The sequence below is a fragment of the Neltuma alba genome, unplaced genomic scaffold (assembly GCF_004799145.2).
Source record: "Neltuma alba isolate B1F8T4 unplaced genomic scaffold, ASM479914v2 tig00004111_pilon, whole genome shotgun sequence".
Lineage (NCBI taxonomy): Eukaryota > Viridiplantae > Streptophyta > Magnoliopsida > Fabales > Fabaceae > Neltuma > Neltuma alba.
Genome location: NW_021633569.1, coordinates 15909 through 34512, shown reverse-complemented (window position 1 = coordinate 34512; position 18604 = coordinate 15909). Strand labels below are relative to the sequence as shown.

General features: G+C 36.9%; 3 protein-coding genes across 3 annotated transcripts; 2 read left to right on the top strand and 1 right to left on the bottom strand.

The window, feature by feature from the left end:
• Window positions 1–94: 94 nt before the first annotated feature.
• On the bottom strand, window positions 95–5851 carry LOC114743734 (beta-galactosidase 16). The gene is made up of 18 exons (XM_028931952.1): window positions 5537–5851; window positions 4228–4323; window positions 4010–4122; window positions 3853–3919; window positions 3671–3763; window positions 3429–3572; window positions 3243–3337; window positions 3030–3135; window positions 2869–2953; window positions 2670–2788; window positions 2408–2569; window positions 2133–2314; window positions 1940–2025; window positions 1532–1641; window positions 1293–1385; window positions 1029–1130; window positions 696–841; window positions 95–593 (listed from the first exon to the last, which is right to left on the bottom strand). Exons 1-18 carry the CDS (start codon window positions 5723–5725, stop codon window positions 482–484), a joined length of 2100 nt encoding a protein of 699 aa, XP_028787785.1. The 5' UTR covers window positions 5726–5851; the 3' UTR covers window positions 95–481.
• Window positions 5852–9912: 4061 nt separating this feature from the next.
• LOC114743736 (proteasome subunit beta type-3-A-like) lies at window positions 9913–13469 on the top strand. Its single transcript, XM_028931956.1, has 6 exons — window positions 9913–10212; window positions 10304–10411; window positions 11797–11886; window positions 12159–12243; window positions 12455–12549; window positions 13178–13469. The coding sequence occupies exons 1-6, from the start codon at window positions 10025–10027 to the stop codon at window positions 13224–13226; spliced, it is 615 nt and encodes a 204-aa protein (XP_028787789.1). The 5' UTR covers window positions 9913–10024; the 3' UTR covers window positions 13227–13469.
• Window positions 13470–14064: 595 nt separating this feature from the next.
• On the top strand, window positions 14065–15241 carry LOC114743735 (E3 ubiquitin ligase BIG BROTHER-related-like). The gene has a single exon (XM_028931955.1). The coding sequence runs from the start codon at window positions 14330–14332 to the stop codon at window positions 15059–15061; it is 732 nt and encodes a 243-aa protein (XP_028787788.1). The 5' UTR covers window positions 14065–14329; the 3' UTR covers window positions 15062–15241.
• Window positions 15242–18604: the final 3363 nt, after the last annotated feature.

Sequence of the window (18604 nt, the reverse complement as noted above, 5' to 3'; positions counted from 1 at the left end):
GTGATGACAAGTCATAAACTATTCATGTCAAATTTGTTAATGATTGTATATTATGAAACGTGCGTAAAGATCTCCCGATGCATCAAATATAGAATGAGAATAAGATGAAATTTTGAACTCCATTAATGATGAATGAACAGAAACTGTTAAAGAATTAGATACAAAGGTAAATCCAACTCTTTCACCAAAGGTAAATACAAGTTTGGAAAACAAATTATTGGTGGTGAAGAAGACAATTTTGCTCGTCTCTATGGAGGCTTGTTATTTCAAATTTTTGGGATAAAAAATCAAAATCCTAATCCAAATACAAGAGATAGAGAGAATCGCAGTCTCTCTGTAGCGTACATTACATCACGTAACAAGGCGAAGACGCCTTTTTTGATAACCTTAAAGCAGAACGACCAATGACACGTAAACACACTTGCATGGCTGAGGATATATAGAGCATTTACTTCAATCCAGATGCGTGATGATATATATGTCATGACCATGTTACAGTGTCCAGAGAAATCCCACGAGGGTTCCCTGTTTCTTCTTCAAACAGAATTAGTAGGTTTCCAGAAGGTTTCAGGAGGGATCGAGGGATATGGTACCTGAACATTTTTTTTCCCCAATTATATAGTTTTGTAAGTAAATGTCAAACACTAGTCAGTATGATAACTTAACACAAAAAGATCAGTGACAGAGGAACGTACCATCTCTGTGAAGGTTTCCCTTTCGCAGTGACGAATGATACCCAATATCGGCCAATACTCTCTCCATTAACCCAAACTTCACCCTTCCCCATTGAACCAAGATCAAGCGCGACCGGATTATTTCCTGGCGGTGCATCAAATGTGGTCTGCAAAAAGTTTAGTGGAATACAATAAAAATCCCTCACTAAGAGAGGGTGAATGGAAGAAAAAGGGAATGACAGACTCGAGCACAAAGCATTAGGAGAAGAACTATAGCTATTTGGATTTCCTGTTAGTTTTTCTGTGCACGATGGATTTAATTAATTGAATTAAATGGTTCAGAAGTACTCTTACCTTATACCACGTCAATGGATGTAGCCTTCCAAGCCTTTTCCACTGAACTTTTCTTGATCCTGTAACTGTATAGATTTGCAGCTTTTCTCCTAGTAACCCAACCTTCATTCAAAACTTAAACATAAGCACGTAATGAAGCAAAATTACCTTTACGATAGAAAAAACGCGCACGCACTCGATTTCTAATTAAAAAATAAAGATTAGAGATCATGTTTCCCAGTAGTCTTCTGAGTTATGTTGTTATGTAGCTTTAGAGTTAATCACCTGATATCCCCAGGTATGATGAGTGAAATCTCTGCCATCTACTCTGACATTGCGCAAACCAGCAACTTTGCGTTCAAGGAATGCTCCAGAGTCCTTTATGTGAAAATAGAAGGCTTATGTCATGTTATTCAAAAGCTTTCTTTATCTCTACTGTCAAATCTTATTTTGCATGTTAATCCAACATGTAACGTACACATATATATGAGAAAAGGGACTGTTAAAAACAAGGACACTAGTACCGGCAATCCAACTGTTGCGCTGAGGAACGAGATATGGTTGATTCCTTTTCTCAATTTGATATTGCGCTCCATGGTGAAAGGTACATCGTTGTGAGTTCCATGTGCAGAACCTATAAATTGAGAGGAGGAAAGATCAGTAAAATACACTGTTGTAAAGATGAAAGAAGTAAGCTTGTGGCCAAACCAATCATTACTCTCGCGGCATGTTATCTCCAGATAATGTCTATTTTAACTCCAATTCACATCTGCCTACATAGATAATCTGAAATTACAACTTCCTAGGCTATGCTTTACATATAATCAATAACTGTTCATTCTCATAACAGAGATATAAATCCTGAATATGATCATCATTTGATCAATTTTATGTTGTCAATCTATGAAAGAGCGTGGCGATTTAGGGCTTGCCTGCTAAAACTCCATTGACAAATGCATGCAAAACATGTCCCTGGCTAAATGCACTAAGAAATGATCGAGAACTTGAGTGACGAAACCTGGTCGAGCAAGATTGGCAACAGGCATATTAGTGCATGAAAAATTTTAGTTAAGGTAACAAAAAATGTGCATGAAGTTCATGCAATTTACTTTTGTTTCTGATTACCTGAGAGTATACCACAGATAGTCAGATTTATCTTTTGCCGTGCTGATCTGATCTACTAGCCCGTTTGCTCTTGGGGTAGTACGAGCGAAGTTAGGGATGGCTTCTTTGTACAATTCCCATTGTTGTGCTGATTTAAAATGTACTACAGGGTTCATTGTTCTGGTACTGTGTTTTGCACTTACCTACAAAAGCAGCTCATAAGTAAGAAGTGCCTTTTTTTCTCCTTGCTTTAAGCGTTTTCTTAAAATTTAGAAACCGAGCATTTAAATTCTTACTTTGGCAGTATTGAAGGCCACACGCCTGCAATCTGGGAGAATGCTAATTGATTTTGGAGGCAGTTTATATGGAATTCTAAAAAATGGGACAGTGACTTCTTTATTTTCTCTATTTTCCAGAAAGGCAGCACATTGTGTTTTGCTCTTTCTGAAGACATAGGCCTGAAGAAGATAGGATGACCAAGGATTAATTTTGTTTCAGGTATAAAATGAGGTCATTAATTATCAGATAATGCCCAAAAGTTATATTTTGTTATCTTACTTCTTGTTGCCTGCCCAAGCTGAGCGTAGTCTGGGTGGCAGAAAGCAAAGTTTTTGAGCAGGACTTGATTGCAGCATGTAGGTCTCTAAGATGACCCCACTTTGGCTGCCTAATTAAACCTAGTCACATGAAAAATAGATAGTCATGAAGTGATTTGAAATTCTGCAGTTATATATTCTGAGAAAGAAGAGAAATGTACCATATTCATCTAGAGGAGCTTCATCATAATAAGCCGTAATCATAAAAGCGGCAGCTGTTCTTCCAAAATTTGTTCCTCCATGGTACTGGATCAAACCCATAATTTAAAAGAGAGTTCACACGTTTACTGCTTAGTTGTTTAGCGGAGATGACAGTCATTACCATATAGTAGTTGACGTAGCTTCCTTTCTTTGCAATGAACAAGGCAACATTATACGCAATATTTTCAGCTGATCTCAAGTATGGTTCGTTACCAAAGGCTTGATAGCTTCACATTTCCAAGTAAACTAAAAGGCATGAGTCAACTTATACACTTTGGTGTCTATTTTGACTAATTAAGCTGTAAATGAAACGAAGAGATCCACTAGAACGTACAAACTTGTCCAGTTCTCTGTCCAGATTGAAGGTTTATGAGGCGAGTTAGGTCCCTTGAAAGTGTTTCCACATTCCATACCATTGCACGCGTTGATCTATTAAAGGTACATCACATAATTAGCTAGTTGCTAACATGTTTACAATGAATTGGTGATAATTCCATGAAAATGAGACTGTAAAACGCACCACTGGACCAGGAGCATCATCTTGCTTGCACATAGCCCAGGGCACACCAGTGTGAAGCCCCACGGCCATTTGTGCTGCCCAACGAACATAGCTTGGTCCTCTTTCGTGAAAAGCCGCTTCAACATTAGCATACTCGTTCTCGATCTGCATTGCATGGAAAATATGAATTAAACCAGGCAGAAAATGGCATAAGCATATCATACTACATTACAGCCAAGTTTTATTCTGGCAAAGCTTGAAACCTGTGATAGTATGATAGGCCCTCCTTGTGAAGCATAAAGATTGTGGGATTTCATCAAGTTTACTATTTTGGTAGTGAACTTTTGCATTTGATACTGCCATTCATGGAACAGAAAGGATTTTGAGTGATCGAACCACTTGTATTGTGTAGCTCAAGTTACAGAGTAGCTAGAAGAGTGAACACCTTGAATGGCTCATTATCTGATCTAAAAACAATGCCCGGAATGTCATGTAACCAAACGGGTAAACCTCTGCACCAATAGAAGCATAATTAGTGGAAGAGAACAAGTTTTGATTTTGTTTGGTGACAAAGCAATGATTAGGCTGTGGGAAGGTCCAACCCATAAGTCCATTCACTCTCAATGTAAGGTCCAATTCTGAGGGTGACATATAGACCTCGTGCTTGGATCTCCTTAATGAACCTCACTACATCCCGCCTTCCACTGAAGTCATACTGCAGCAAATCAACACAAGGATATATAGTATTCGTCACTCTGTTTATGTATAAATTAAAACCGGCCGAAGTGAAAAGAGGATGAGGGAAGAATGAGGAGGTCACCTGGCCTTGTTGGGGCTCGTGAAGGTTCCAAAATACGTAAGTTTGAATGACATCTATGCCTCCCTCCTTGGCTTTGGAAATTAAGGAAGGCCACATCTGTTAAAAAAAAAACCTAGGCTTTTACCTTGATGCCCATTATTTAGTTACATATCTAAAGAAGGAAATTTAAGGAAAAAAATGTGATTCTACAAATTGCAACATAAGCCAAGGCAACGGACGCCAGCCTTCACTCCAGTCAATGACGGCTTTGACTTCCGGCAAGGGTTTAACTTGTACATGGTAATTAGTCAAAACTGATGATATTCATAAACCTGATCTTGGTACGAATTTCAAGTTTCAAGTTTTTTTTTAATCCAAAAAAATTATGTTCGTAAACTGGCTCTTAATTTTCCAAACGAAAGAGAAAGCGCGCGCGCGCGCGCGCGTCATGGCGAACTTATAAGCGTTGTGTCTCCGTCCAATCTCCCAAAAGCAAAATGTTTTGTCCTATCTTATTAAAAAAATGTTTTGTCCTAGCAATTATGACTCACTATTTGGTCTTTTAAATTAAATAAATGTGATTCTTTGAAATAAATATTTATTTTAATTGTGTTGACGGACTGAATTGAGAAGCATATCCTGAACTCGATTTTGGCAAATCAATCAAACGACGAAAATTATTCAAAAAGAAACAATCAAGAAAATAAATTTAGAAATTTAAACAGGACCAAAATTTAGAAGGTAATCATTTTGAGGACAAAACGGTAATTTTAGAAAAAATAAAATAATACGGTCGAAACTAATATTTAAAACAGCTGGGTCAGAATAAAATTTAGATAAACTTTAAAAATGAAATAACGGCGTCCGAATATATAATATGAGAAGAACACACAGCAAGGCATACTGAATAGAATTTTGATGTAGAAGGCCAAGCTGTCAGATTCGCGGCAGCATGACAAAACAATAAAAACACCGTATGGAAGCAGCTCGCCATGTCTGAGACTTTTGTGAATCTCATTATAGAGAGTGAGCGTCTGTCTAGCTAAACACGATGCTTCAGATAATTAATTAGTCTTGATCTCTGAATTATGTCAAATTAATAAGGCCATGGTTTTGCGGGCGACACAAGTTAAGTTTCTCACCTAACCAAGACGTTAAGAATATATGACTCCATACGAGTATAGTACGATCATCTTTTATTTGCCTCTCTCGTGGAGTTCATATTCTTTTAACTCAGCATCCCAAACAATATAGATGATGATTTATGAAGAGACCAGAAGAAACTAGCATGGCGATGAATATGATATAAAGTACTGATAAGGGAAACTACCTCGGGAGTGCTGCGAGGATAGTGAATTGAACCGGAGAAAAGGATTTTATGTTCACCGTTGATGATTAAAGACCTGCCGTCGTAGGTGACATTGCCTCCCTGGGCGCCGCCCAAAGCCGCCGTTAAAAGTAATAGTGCTAGGAGCCACCACCACCGACACTTCACTACCAACTTCTCCTTCTGCTCCATCTTGAAAAGCTCTACCCTGGTTCTGCAGGTTCCCAAAGCCTTTTCGTGACTTGCCAACCACCTATATATACTCACACACGCTTCTGATCTCTGCCTATTAGTAGATGCGAGCACACACGCGAGAGAGAGAGAGAGAGAGAGAAGGGGGGAGGGGGAAGAGAGCTGTGAACGTGATGAGTGTAATTCTCTATAATTAACGAATTGGCTCTCTACCATTGGAGAGTCAATTTCTTCATCCACGCGTATATGGAGTTAGATTATTATTATTGGATTGAAAAATAAAATTGAGTGACTGACTTCAGCAAATATGATTTTTTTAATCTGTTTAATTTCAAAAGATTTGAATCCTAGGCTTTTACTTACATCATACTTTTACCATTTAAATTAGTGCGAAATGACAGCAAATCTAACAATTTAATTGCAATTTTTTTCTCTATGAGAGAATGAATGCATTATTAGCGGGCAAATTAATTTTAGTAATGATCGATCAATATCAGTAAAGAATTTTCGGTAACACATATCAGAGGATACGAGAATCAAATAATTATTGGCAGAAAAGAGTCAAACAATATTTTTTCCAAAAACAAGAGAGAGATTTTGTTTCATTTCCTACGCAACACCAGGATAAATTAATGACCATAAATTCAGTCTAAAAACTAATTATCTCATGCGACTAAGAGCTAAGAAAAACTTCTCCTTGAATATTTCCTTATTCTTAATGTAAATTAAAACATGCATTCATTCCATATTGTTTCAAGTCAATTCATCCAAATGACCCGTCATTAGTATTGGGGGTCGGGTGTGGTCACCGGATGGTTTATATACGGTTTAGCATGATTGAGATATTTTAATTGTGATCGATGAGGCGAAACCCACCGCAAAACTAGTCAAAATATCTTCTCTCTCTAAAAAATTAAAAATGCCGTATTTAATTCAATCGCCATCTGACAGTGGACGCCGCCACACCATATATAAAATTTATTTAGGCGCGGAAGTATATATCAACTAAACCCCAGCATGCATGTGAACCTGAGACACAGTGGAATATGTATAATAACCACCCGCATTTAAAATTAGGTTACCAATAAAATAACAGTAATGACCACATATACACACTGATTAGGTTACCAACAATGAGCCAGTACCAAATATTATGTGCATGTGTGTAGCTTATCAACATAGTTGTTAGCCTTCTCCCCTACATGTGCCACCTCGTGACAGAACGAATATTGATCCTATTCTCGGCCTTCGGAGGATCTCTCTCTCTCTCTCTGTTTTTTTTTCAAAGAGCTAGCTGGATTGACCACGATAGTTTGTAAAATAACAACGTGGGGATCCGTCAGAAAAGGGTATCATCTTCAAGTTAATATTCTTACGAAGTGGTGAATAAGGACATGGGATTGGATGGGGTTATGACATGACAGACAGCCAACGTTGACGTACGTTTTGATGAACTGAATCAAACAATACTTATTAATACTCTCTCCACTTTAAAATATAGTTCGTTTGAGATATCTGATCTGTGTATAAATTAAATAATATAATTCACACATAAATATATTAACTACACTGTCAAATTTACTACTAGACCTTAATGAATTTTCTTTGAAGATGCCGGCGTCGATAGGAGCACGAAGATAACTACCCACTGGACAAATGGAAACTTTCACTGACTCAAACTAATTATGTGGAATAAGACGCGCGCGCGCGCGCGTGTGTGAGAGAGAGAGAGAGAGAGAGAGAGAGAGAGAGAGAGAGAGCCAAGTAAATACCTATGTCCTCCCAACTCATTTTGATAACTGTAATGCCCAACGTAAATGCTAATTTTTGAGTGCTGGTCCTGTATTATTTTCAATTCGTCATTATATGTGACGCCTCTTCTATTACACAGGCGTTTGACTTATTCGTAGTTGTTACTTTTCTCCCATATACCGATGAACCATGCCTGTGAATGGGCTAATCAGTTGAGCAAGTGACAATCTATATACTGGCCTGCCCATCGTCAAGCATCACAATTAATGCCCCGTTTTTATATTCATCATATCCCAAACAGCTCTTAATTAATTAATTAATTCGGAACTCTCAGAACAACATGCAGTAAACAAAACATTCCTAAAAATATATTCACCATTGTCAACCAAAAAAAAAAAACTTTAGGGCCTGTTTTTGATTCAATTCCGGACCTTCTAATTAAAGTTGTCAAACTCACAAGTTTAAACAAACTCGTAATAATGATATAAATTTGGATTGTAAACTTGTAAGAGTTTATTTTTATTAATAAAGTAGTATTAAAAGTATATAATCAAATAATTAATATATAAAAAATGAGAACAATTTTATTTAAATATATTTTAAATTTAAATAATTGAAATTATATTTATCAATGTTCATAATTTATCACATTCAACAAAGAAATTTCTATAAAATTCATATATAAAGTTACTAAATATAATCAAATTCAAAAATTTAGCACGAATTTAAGAATAAGTTGACACGATTTTATAAGCTAAAAACATAAAAATGGTAAACTTGGTAAATGAACTCGTAAATATAACTGAGTTTACAGTCATCACGAGTTTAAAAGCGAAACGACATGATTTTGTTAGTTGAAAATATAGAACCATTAAACTCGGAGAGTTAACTCATGAGTTCAACATCAGTGCTCCCAATGGACAATAAAACGGGTAACGTGATGAACTGCTATGGCATGAATGCGACATAATATTAGCTGCCATGAGTATGTTTACAGATTATGAGAAAATTTAGTTTCTCTAATTTTAAAAAAAATTCCCAGCATCGGAATTAATCAAACAAATATGGAACGATATACTTCCTTCCTCCGATCCTAATTATAAGAGCTAGTTGACTAATTTGAAAAGATTAAAAAAAGAAGTTAAGTTGGTTATTTGTAATAAATATGTGTTGTTTTTTCTAAAATATCCTTGTTAATCAAGTATATTAGAACTACTTATTAGAAGGACTATGTTGAGAAAAAATGTATAAATATGAGAGACAAAGTGGATTGAGGTCTTATATTTAGAACCAAAATAAAAGTCAAATTAGATTTTATATTAAGGACTGGAAACAATATACTCCTCCGGTCCTTATTATAAGACTCAATTTGACTTTTTATTTGGTCCTAATTATAAGACCCAATCCATTTTCTCTCTTATATTTATGCATTTTTTTCCAAGATAATCCTTCTAATAATGATAGTTTTAGCCAATATACTTAATTAGCAAGGATATTTTATGAATAACAACACTTATTTATTATAAATAACCAACTTAACTTACTTCCTTAATCTCCTCAAATAAGTCAATTGGGTCTTATAATTAGGACCGGAGGAGTATATACAAGCCTAAAACCAGATCAGATCTAAACAAATCTGGAAACAATTCACGTCTAAGCAAATCTGAAAAGAAGGACGATGGCGGACGGGAAAAACAGAAAGACGATGCAGATGTACGACGGAGGTATAAGACTCACACGGTGGCCGCGGCATCGTCCCAGGGATTACCATTATCATTACCGGCGTAAAAATGCTGACTAAATGCACCTTTTAGAAATGCAAACCTTAATTCGCCACCAACTAGCTTTTTTCTCTAGAGTCAATTCTCATTATGGTTCTACGTTATTCAATCTCAAAATCCCCAGTCCAAACCAAAAAAAAAAAAAAAACCCCCCAAAATCCGCTGGTCTACATAGAATAATATTTTTGCCCTATTCATTAAATATTTAATTTTTACTTTCGGCAAAAAAATTTTTTTTGCTTGTTTGCATTAAAATCTTAGTTATCTATCAGGCCTAAAGAATCTAAAGATAAAATGCAGGATTTCAGTACTGAAATAAAATAAAATTGTAAAGCAAAATAATTTTAAAAAAAAAAAAGAAAGACGAGAGTTAAGTTTTTTTTTTTTTGGGGTAAACGAGAGTTAAGTTGTTAAATGAACTATGCAATCTCGGTATTCCTGATTTATTATATGCCATGCTAGTTATCGTGTGATTTTACATGTATGGGCCCAAATTTAGGACTGAAGTCCGGGTCATGGGCTCGTTAGGCCTATTCATGGATATATCTTTCAAGTAAAAGTCTTAAAAAAGCAAAGCCCTTTATAGCCCAAGAGAGATAGAGCAGGCCCATTCATGTTGCTCCCACGCCCTGGTCACGAGGGAGCTGGAGTGGTGTCCAAGCCAGCCTTCATATGCGTTCGCTGCAAATTTAACGGGGAACGTCTCTCGCTCTCTCTTAGATTGCCGTCAAAAGTAAACCCGAAATCAAAAGGGACTCTCGGGAAGATGTCGATCTTCGAGTACAATGGAAGTGCCCTAGTGGCTATGGTGGGTAAGAACTGTTTTGCCATCGCCAGCGATCGGAGGCTTGGTGTTCAGCTTCAGACTATCGCCACCGATTTCCAGAGGATATACAAGATCCACGACAAGCTTTTTATTGGTCTTGCTGGCCTCGCCACTGATGCCCAGACACTGTAGGAATACTATCACTCTCTGTCAATCTCCCCAATTGCTCTAGGTTCAGCTTCTTTTCTTGATTTCTTATCGTTGTTCCTTTACTTTAAGCTATCAACGGCTCGTGTTCCGGCACAAATTATACCAGCTTCGAGAAGAAAGGGATATGAAGCCCGAGACATTTGCCAGCTTAGTCTCTGCTATTCTATACGAGAAAAGGTATGCAGATTTTATCATATCTTATGGGATCAGAATTCTGCCCCTGCCTTCACTAATTATTGCTATATGCTCTTTGTGGAAACTTGTAAGTTCACAATGATTCACAATTAAAAATTAGGAAGTTCGTGCTGAAATTTTATTAAGACGCCATCATCCTTTCTTTTCGAACTAAAACACGGCAATTTCTCATTCACTGTTTCGTAAAGCGAAAATATGAAGACCCCATCTATCTGGCCGAAATCGTTGAACATTGGTTTTTTATGCGTCTGCCATATTGTTCTACATATTTCTTGATCATGACATTGTAAACTTAAAACCGTTGGGGCAAGATTAACTGAACCAAGTGGTTTGATGTAATTGGTGAGCTTTCAAGTACTGTACTCCTGCTTATGGTGTATGCTTTGCTAAGAGATCAGGTGAAGAAGGGGGCTCTGTGCATTTGACTAGGAATATTCCAACCTGAAGTCAACCAAAATTGTCATGGATGAAAGTGAAATCAATTGCTCACAGATTATCGGTGTTCTGAAATTTTCAATCAAAATCCACGTTGAGGACAAAAATGACAAGAAATCGGTACATTGTGATCAGCCATGCATAATTAGTTGAGATATAATTTAGATGGGCGGTGACATTGATTGACGCTAATAATAAAAAGAACAAAAATAGGGGCGTGGTAAAGAACCATTGTACTAAGGAAACAAAATGCATGGAGAGGCCTTGCAATCTAATCTGGACGCCTGTGGCCTCTAACTGCTGTTGTGCTATACCAGAACTCCTTTGGGGGGGGGGGGTGTCTGGAGCCACTGGCTCGAGTGTTCAAATGGTCCTGATAACTATAACCATTTCCTCACGTAAAGTTATATGCATTTTCCCAATTGATAGGCCTAGCAAGCTCTAGTATAACAAGAATATCATGGGACTTGTCATTTGTGGACTTTACGCAATTCCTTTTGGTCTAGAGAGGATTTTATGCTTGTGGAGCTTAACCAGCAGCCTAAAATGGGACAGTTTAAACTTTTTTGCCCTGCCCATCCACCCTGACTTTGCTATCTTTTCTCCATAATTCACAGAGGCTGTTCAAGAGAACGAAGTACAAAATCAGAATGAAATTCTTCCGGAAGTTAAAATAGCAGTTTTAGAATAGTCAATTGATGACTAAAACAAAAATATAAAAACGAGGTTCATTTTATTAAGAAAATTATTGCTATATTAGATCGATGAAGTTGAGGAATAGGTGTAGATAATTTATAACATTTTGCTGGTGAATTATATGCAACCCAATATTACAAGTGCGACTGCTATCATCCGAATCAGTTATAAGATTGTATGATTTTGCAAATTTATTTAATTTGGAATGAAATGTTAATGCATCTTTTGCTTTCTAGGTTTGGTCCATACTTCTGCCAGCCTGTAATTGCTGGATTAGGAGATGATGAGAGACCTTTCATTTGCACAATGGACTCAATTGGAGCAAAGTGAGTTGACTCTTTCTTATAATCTGTGGCCATTTTTAAGGGAAATTTTAATGAGTTAAAGCTTATAATTGCAAACTAGCTCTTCTTATAATCATACGTTCGTATTTCTTTACAAGGGATTTTACTATGTTAAAAAGTGACTAAAGGCAAAAGGTGTTAGAACCACAAAACGCCTTAGGATTTGGCTATTTTTCAATAATATGGAAGTCATATTCTTTCTCGTGAGCCATATGTTTGTGATAATGTCATCTTTGTGCTTTTCTTGTATACAGGGAACTTGCAAAAGATTTTGTTGTTGCAGGCACTGCGTCCGAGTCTCTATATGGTGCTTGTGAGTCAATGTTTAAGCCTAACATGGTTTGTCCCTAACTTTAACCTGATTTAATTTTTGCATGGTTTTTTGAAAATTTGGTGCATCATCTATATGTGTCACTACTTGCTATAAAATGAACAGCCTATAAGCATCTTCAAACCAATATTAGCAACAACTACCGAGTTTTAATGTGGACGATTCCTAACGTAGGATACAGCTCATTTTTTATTAATCATATTTCCTTGGGTGTCTCAGGAAGCAGAGGAATTATTTGAGACCATCTCCCAAGCACTGCTTTCATCTGTTGATCGTGACTGTCTAAGTGGCTGGGGTGGACATGTCTATGTTGTGTAAGCTTATGGTTCTTCTTTTCTTTTAGTAGCTGGCCATATACTTTTATGTTGTGCAATTATTCCTCCTTTTGCTTTTACGTGCAAACAACCGGTTGGATAGTAAGCTGCTTTAATTATTTTCGTTTTAGGGGAAATTAAGCTGTCTTAGTGGCATCCACCTTGTGACTTTATAATGATTATCTGTGCTCTGCAGCACAAATCAGGGTGAAAGTTGGGGCCTTTTACTGCATGGATCCATCTTATTGGATGATAGATCACTGAAATCACAGTGATGGAAAATGCCACGGATAAATAATCGAAATTTATTTTTGAAAGAATTATTAGGATTAACTTGTGATAAATTTTCAAAGAAATGAACTTTAATGAATTTACGACTAATCAGTATCGTGGTTTACTGGTAGATCCATTTTATTTTATTTTGAAAGGGGTGATTGTGCTCAAGTAAAGTTATGTATTTTCATTATTATTCCTTCATGTGGTTTGCATATTTCTGATTTTTGTCCCTTGAGACTGGGGCTTTTGGTATCCTCATATTTATATTCTGTTCAAGTTTTTGTGTTTCTTTGTTCATTCATTTTAGTATTACTTGGCATTGGCTGATTGGTCTTTTGATTCACACATGCAGCACGCCAACTGAAGTAAAGGAAAGGATCTTGAAGGGAAGAATGGATTGACCTTTAGGCCCATTTCCTATCTTTTATTGTCTGCCGAATTCAGGAGCTAGGTGGGAGATATCATTTACTGAACCTTTATGTCAATGAGTACATTGTTACAGTTGCAAGTTAAAACGATGTTCGAGATCGCTTAGTCTAGTCCCGCGTGTTGTGAATTAAACTAAATGCCCTGTTCGAATTTGTTTGTTAGTGGATGCTAAAGCGCGAGAACGATGCAATATTGCTTTTTCTTCTCCTGCCCTAGTACAATTGTAGTTATTTTGATCATGATGCCCAATCGAATCACCATTGCTCTTTTCCTTGTCGGCAACTAACAGAGCCGTTGTCTTACCTGCGGGGTAAAGACGAAATTTCCACTACTGTCTCAGCTGATGCGCCTATAGTTGCGTTTGGTTCACTAAATTTTACCTAAAATATATTGAAATAAAACTAAAATACTTCGACGTATAAATTTAATATAGAAAATTATTGAAGAGTTTCTATAGAGTGGTCACCACGTTTCTCGGTGATAAGGGGCAGTTTTTATCATTTTCCTTTTATTTTGGTATGGTTCCATTAAGAGGGAAGGGGCATTGGTGTTTCTTTTTCTTCCTCGATGGCAAAGAATAAGGTGTCCAGAAACGTCTGAACAATTGCTGCTGGAGATGTTTAATTCTCCTGAAATCACCGAGAAAAATGATATCGGGCGTTGATTTGTTGGCAGCAAGATGAACTTGTACGTGATTCTGTGATACAATGGGCAAAGCAATAACATGCTTTGTTTCAAGACATTGACGAACTTTTAAAAAAGAAAGCAAGAAAGAAATTAACGAACTGTATTGCCATGTAGAAATAAATGATAGGAGCTCAAATACGCAGTCCATTTAAAACAACTGGTTAAGAACGAAGCAGCAGCCAACGGCAATTGATGGCTTTGATTATGTACAAAGGTATAATGCTACTTACGGACGATGTGTTGTTATTGCTTCGATCGAAAGCCGCCTTGTCCAAGAAGAATGTCCCAAGTGTGTGGGCGTTGTTGGTAACTTCACGGCGAGAAACCTTGAGACAGCCAAGAATCTAGAATCTTAAGAATCCATGACAAAGGGTTTCCATTACTTGACATGAAAGTTTCTCAAAAATTGTGCCCTCGGTCATTCCCTCAAATACCAAAGTCGCTTCGTCTCTGTTCTTCGATCTCAACCCGCCATTTGCGTCAATTGCAGCGGAACGCCTCTTCCTTCAACATGGAACCAGAAAAGGGCAAACAGTCTTCCCACAAAACCCCATACACTGAACTCGAGCAAGTTAACTCTGATTTCACCCTGGCAATCGCTTTGCAAGAGCAAGAGGGAACCTTCACAATGCTTGACACCATGGACAGCGAAGAAAGCAGCAATGGAGATGAAAGCGAGTCCTCTTTCGAAGACGATGAAGATGAAGATGCTGACTTTTCCGAGAGCCAAGAACTCGAATTCGGAGACCTTCAGTTTCTTGAGGGCGAAGGAAGCAATGATGAGGACATGGAAGAAGATGAGATTGATCCGGATGAAATGTCCTACGAAGAGTTGATTGAGTTGGCGGAGTTCATAGGAGAAGAGAGGAAAGGACTGTCAGCAAATGAAATCCCTTCCTGCCTGCATCCTTACACTTGCCATTTTGCAGAAAAAAAGACAGGAATAGATCGCTGTGTGATATGTCAGGTTGAATACGAAGAAGGTGAAGCACTGATGGCACTTCATTGTGAGCACCCTTATCATTCAGATTGCATCATCCAGTGGCTTCAGATTAAGAAGGTTTGTCCAATTTGTGGCTCTGAGGTCTCCACTCCAAAACTGGCTAATAAGAACCCTTGATTGCACCACATAGGTAATTTGCAAATGTCTATATTTCAGAAAATAAGAATAAGAAGCAGCAAAGCTATCAGAACATTACATGGAAAATGGGTAGTCACAGAAATTTAATGTTAAAAACACAATTTAATATTCTTTATGTGTTACTTATTTCTGTATTTGTTTGCACGCGATTTCTACCCCTTTTTTTTTTTTGACCAGAACGCGATTTCTACCCCATAATTGTTAGATTATCGTCTAATATTATAATATTCATCAATTAATTGCCCCCGGTACATTTTCCCTTGTTTTTTTTTTGGGTTTTTTCCTTCTGTTTGAGTTTCCCTTTTCCGCGAACACTTGCTTCATTTCAGAATTAAGATATGGAATAAAATTTGCGGAGAAATCAATGTGTTCTTATTAAGCTGTTATAAGAAAGAATTTTACTACATGGCTAGGTTCCAGCATCGTCGAGGATGAAACTCATTATTTACATACGTGAAAAAGACGCGCGCGCGCGTATACATATCACTCGTATTAAGCGCACGTTTGGAAAGTTTATATGGAAAAACCCTTCAACAGGAGTTTTAAAGTGGTTTTTACAGTTGGTGTTAGTAAGAGTATTTACATAATATTCATGTTCTGTTCTCATTAATTAAACTGCTGAGAGAGTGTTTATTGTGCGGCTGAACGTACTCCATCCTCACTGAAATGTACTCCTCCGGTTTTTAATATATGATCCAATTTTTAAGTTCGTTTTGGTTCTAAATATAAGGCCCATTTCTTATATTTATCAATTTTCTCTAAAATACACCTATGGATACTTCATCAATCATAATCAAATAGAAGAAAGAGAAGGGGTATTAAGAAAGATGATTATGGTGTTTTAGAAAAAATGTATCATTTTTCTTATAATTAACTAACTTACTTAACTTCCTTAATCTAATCAAATTAGTTAAATGGGTCTTATATTAAGGATCAGAGGAGTATTTGTATAACATTATTTCACCATTTTAATTTAATACTATATCTATATCCGCATGAAGGGTTTCCCATTTGCTATTCAGAGATTATGTCTCAATGGTTATCTAAATACATATCACCTAAGATAATAAGCTGCACATGTTGGTTTTGCTCATTAGTATCTGTTTGAAGAGCACACATGAAAATGTGCTGTGCTTCCTGTGTCTATGGAGGCTGTCAGGCTGCAACTTGCGAAAAGGGCTTAAGTTCAATAATAAAACTCCAACTTCCAGAGAAAGAATAATATATTACTTATCCGGTCCTTAATATAAGATCCATTTAACTAATTTGATTATATTAAGAAAGTTATGTAAGTTAGTTAATTATAAAAAAAAATGACATATTTTTCCTAAAATACTATAATTATCTTTCTTAATACCCCTGTATCTCTTCCACTTGATTATGGTTGAGGGAGTATCTATAGGGGTAATTTAGAGAAAACTGATAAATATGAGAAATAAGTCTTATATTTAGGACCAAAACTAACTTAACAATTAGGTCCTATATTAAGGACCGGAGGGGTATGTTTTTCTAATATTTGGCGTGATCATTAAGAAAGAAGATATTTTCGTATCTCAAAATACGCATGCAGCAGCACACAAGTTGCTGCAAGTCTTCGGATCTCCTGCCTTCCGCAGTATCTTATGTAGCGGAAATTTGTTAACAACGTCGACTTCCTATAGTCCAAAGTCACTTTTAATTTAAATAAAAAATCATATTTACCACAAAATTAACGAACTAACTAACTAATTAATGAAAAGCGGAATGAATTGAAGCAATTTTATAAACATTTTCGGTGGCACTCATTACCGCGCGCTATGTCGGTCAAGTTATAATCAATCACATTCAGGCTAAGACCAATTAAAATCCAGAAGTCAAGAAGTCATGTTCATTATAGTTGTTGACAAAATAACTGATAGGAGAATATATAGAACAAGTAATAAGAGAGCTTTTAAGCTTTGATGAACAACACAACGCCATGTTTGCTTTTACGATTGAAGTTGCTAAACAGCGAATAAAAAAGGAACAATATAATGTGAAAGCAAGTGGTAATTTGAGGCTTTTATGGCGGCTATATATAGTACACCCTTTATAATCCTTCCAGAATTAGAGTTTTGCAGCTCAGAAAAAATTGACGGCACACTACCATGGATGTTGGCGCCTCTTCTCTTTTTCCTTTAAAGTTCCTCTTTCTAGATATAGTGGCGCTTTCACCAAAGTTGTGTTTGGGTAAAAACAAAAGCACCAGCCGGAAACACCAACGTGTTCAATTCATTTAGACATGATGCCAAACGCATCGGCATCTCTCAGATGAACATTATCATTGGGAATGAACGAAAGAATCTTCAGCAATTGAAACCAAAGGTCAAGCCAACCCATTAGCCTGCCTCCTTTTTGATTAGGTCCAAGTTTAGTGGGTTTATTAGTGTTCGCGTGATTGATTACGCCCCAAAATCATCTTCTTTACCATGAACCGTGCCAGTTCTGGTTTAATCATGAATGACACAGCAAAGCTCTTTAATTATTATACTTCTTTTTAATACGGGTAAAAGATGTTCCCCACTAACTCTAAAGTTATGTTGTTCACTGATGGTATAATAATAGTAGTAAAACGCATCGACCGGGCTAATGACATTGGTGAGTTTGGCGTCGTCTTTTTCTACCGACATATGATTGCGAGGGTGAAAGCATTCCTTGCAGACACGGGATGGGGATGGCTGGATGAGTTGAAGTGCATGTGCGTTGAATTGTTGCAGAGCAACTACTACCTCCGGTACTTAATATAAATCTTCGTTTGATTTTTATTTTAGTTTTAAATATAAAATTTCAATTCGTTTTGTCTCTCACATTTGTATATTTTTTCTAAGGTAGTCCTTTTAATGATAGTAGTTCTAACTAATATTAATTGATTAGTAAAGATATTTTAAGAAAGACAATACCTATTTATTACAAATAACTAAGTTAACTTATTTTCTTAATGTTTTCAAATTAATGAACTAGTTTTTATATTTAGGTTCGAAAATAGTAGTTGCGACTACTCTATTCTGATTACGACCATCACATTTCCTTTCACCACCTAATTTCACTCACGCCTCCTATTGTCGATGTCAATCAGTTGATACATGCGGGTGTAGGGGCCGCGGATAAAACGGCTTGTGGGGGCGCAATTAAAACGGCTACGCATTTTCTTTCCCGGTATGAACTTTATATGAACATATATAAAACGGCTGCCCTTCACAAGCACAACAGTGAAGCATGTAAATCAGGGGCCATTCATCAACGCGTATTTAGTAGTAATACAAGAGATGGTGTGATGATTGTTTTGAAAGGAATGAAATTAATTTGAAGGAGCAATAAAAATTGAACCAAAAATTAAAGGCGGGGGCGGGGGCGGGGGCGGGGGCGGGGGGGGGGGGGAAGAGAAGTAGATAGGGCATGGGAATTTCGGCGGGGGGCAAAAGCTATAGGATAAAGGAATAGAATAAAGGGGGGAAATGGGAGTAGTGGAAATTGAAAGCCGTCCCCCTCGGGTTACATTCGCCG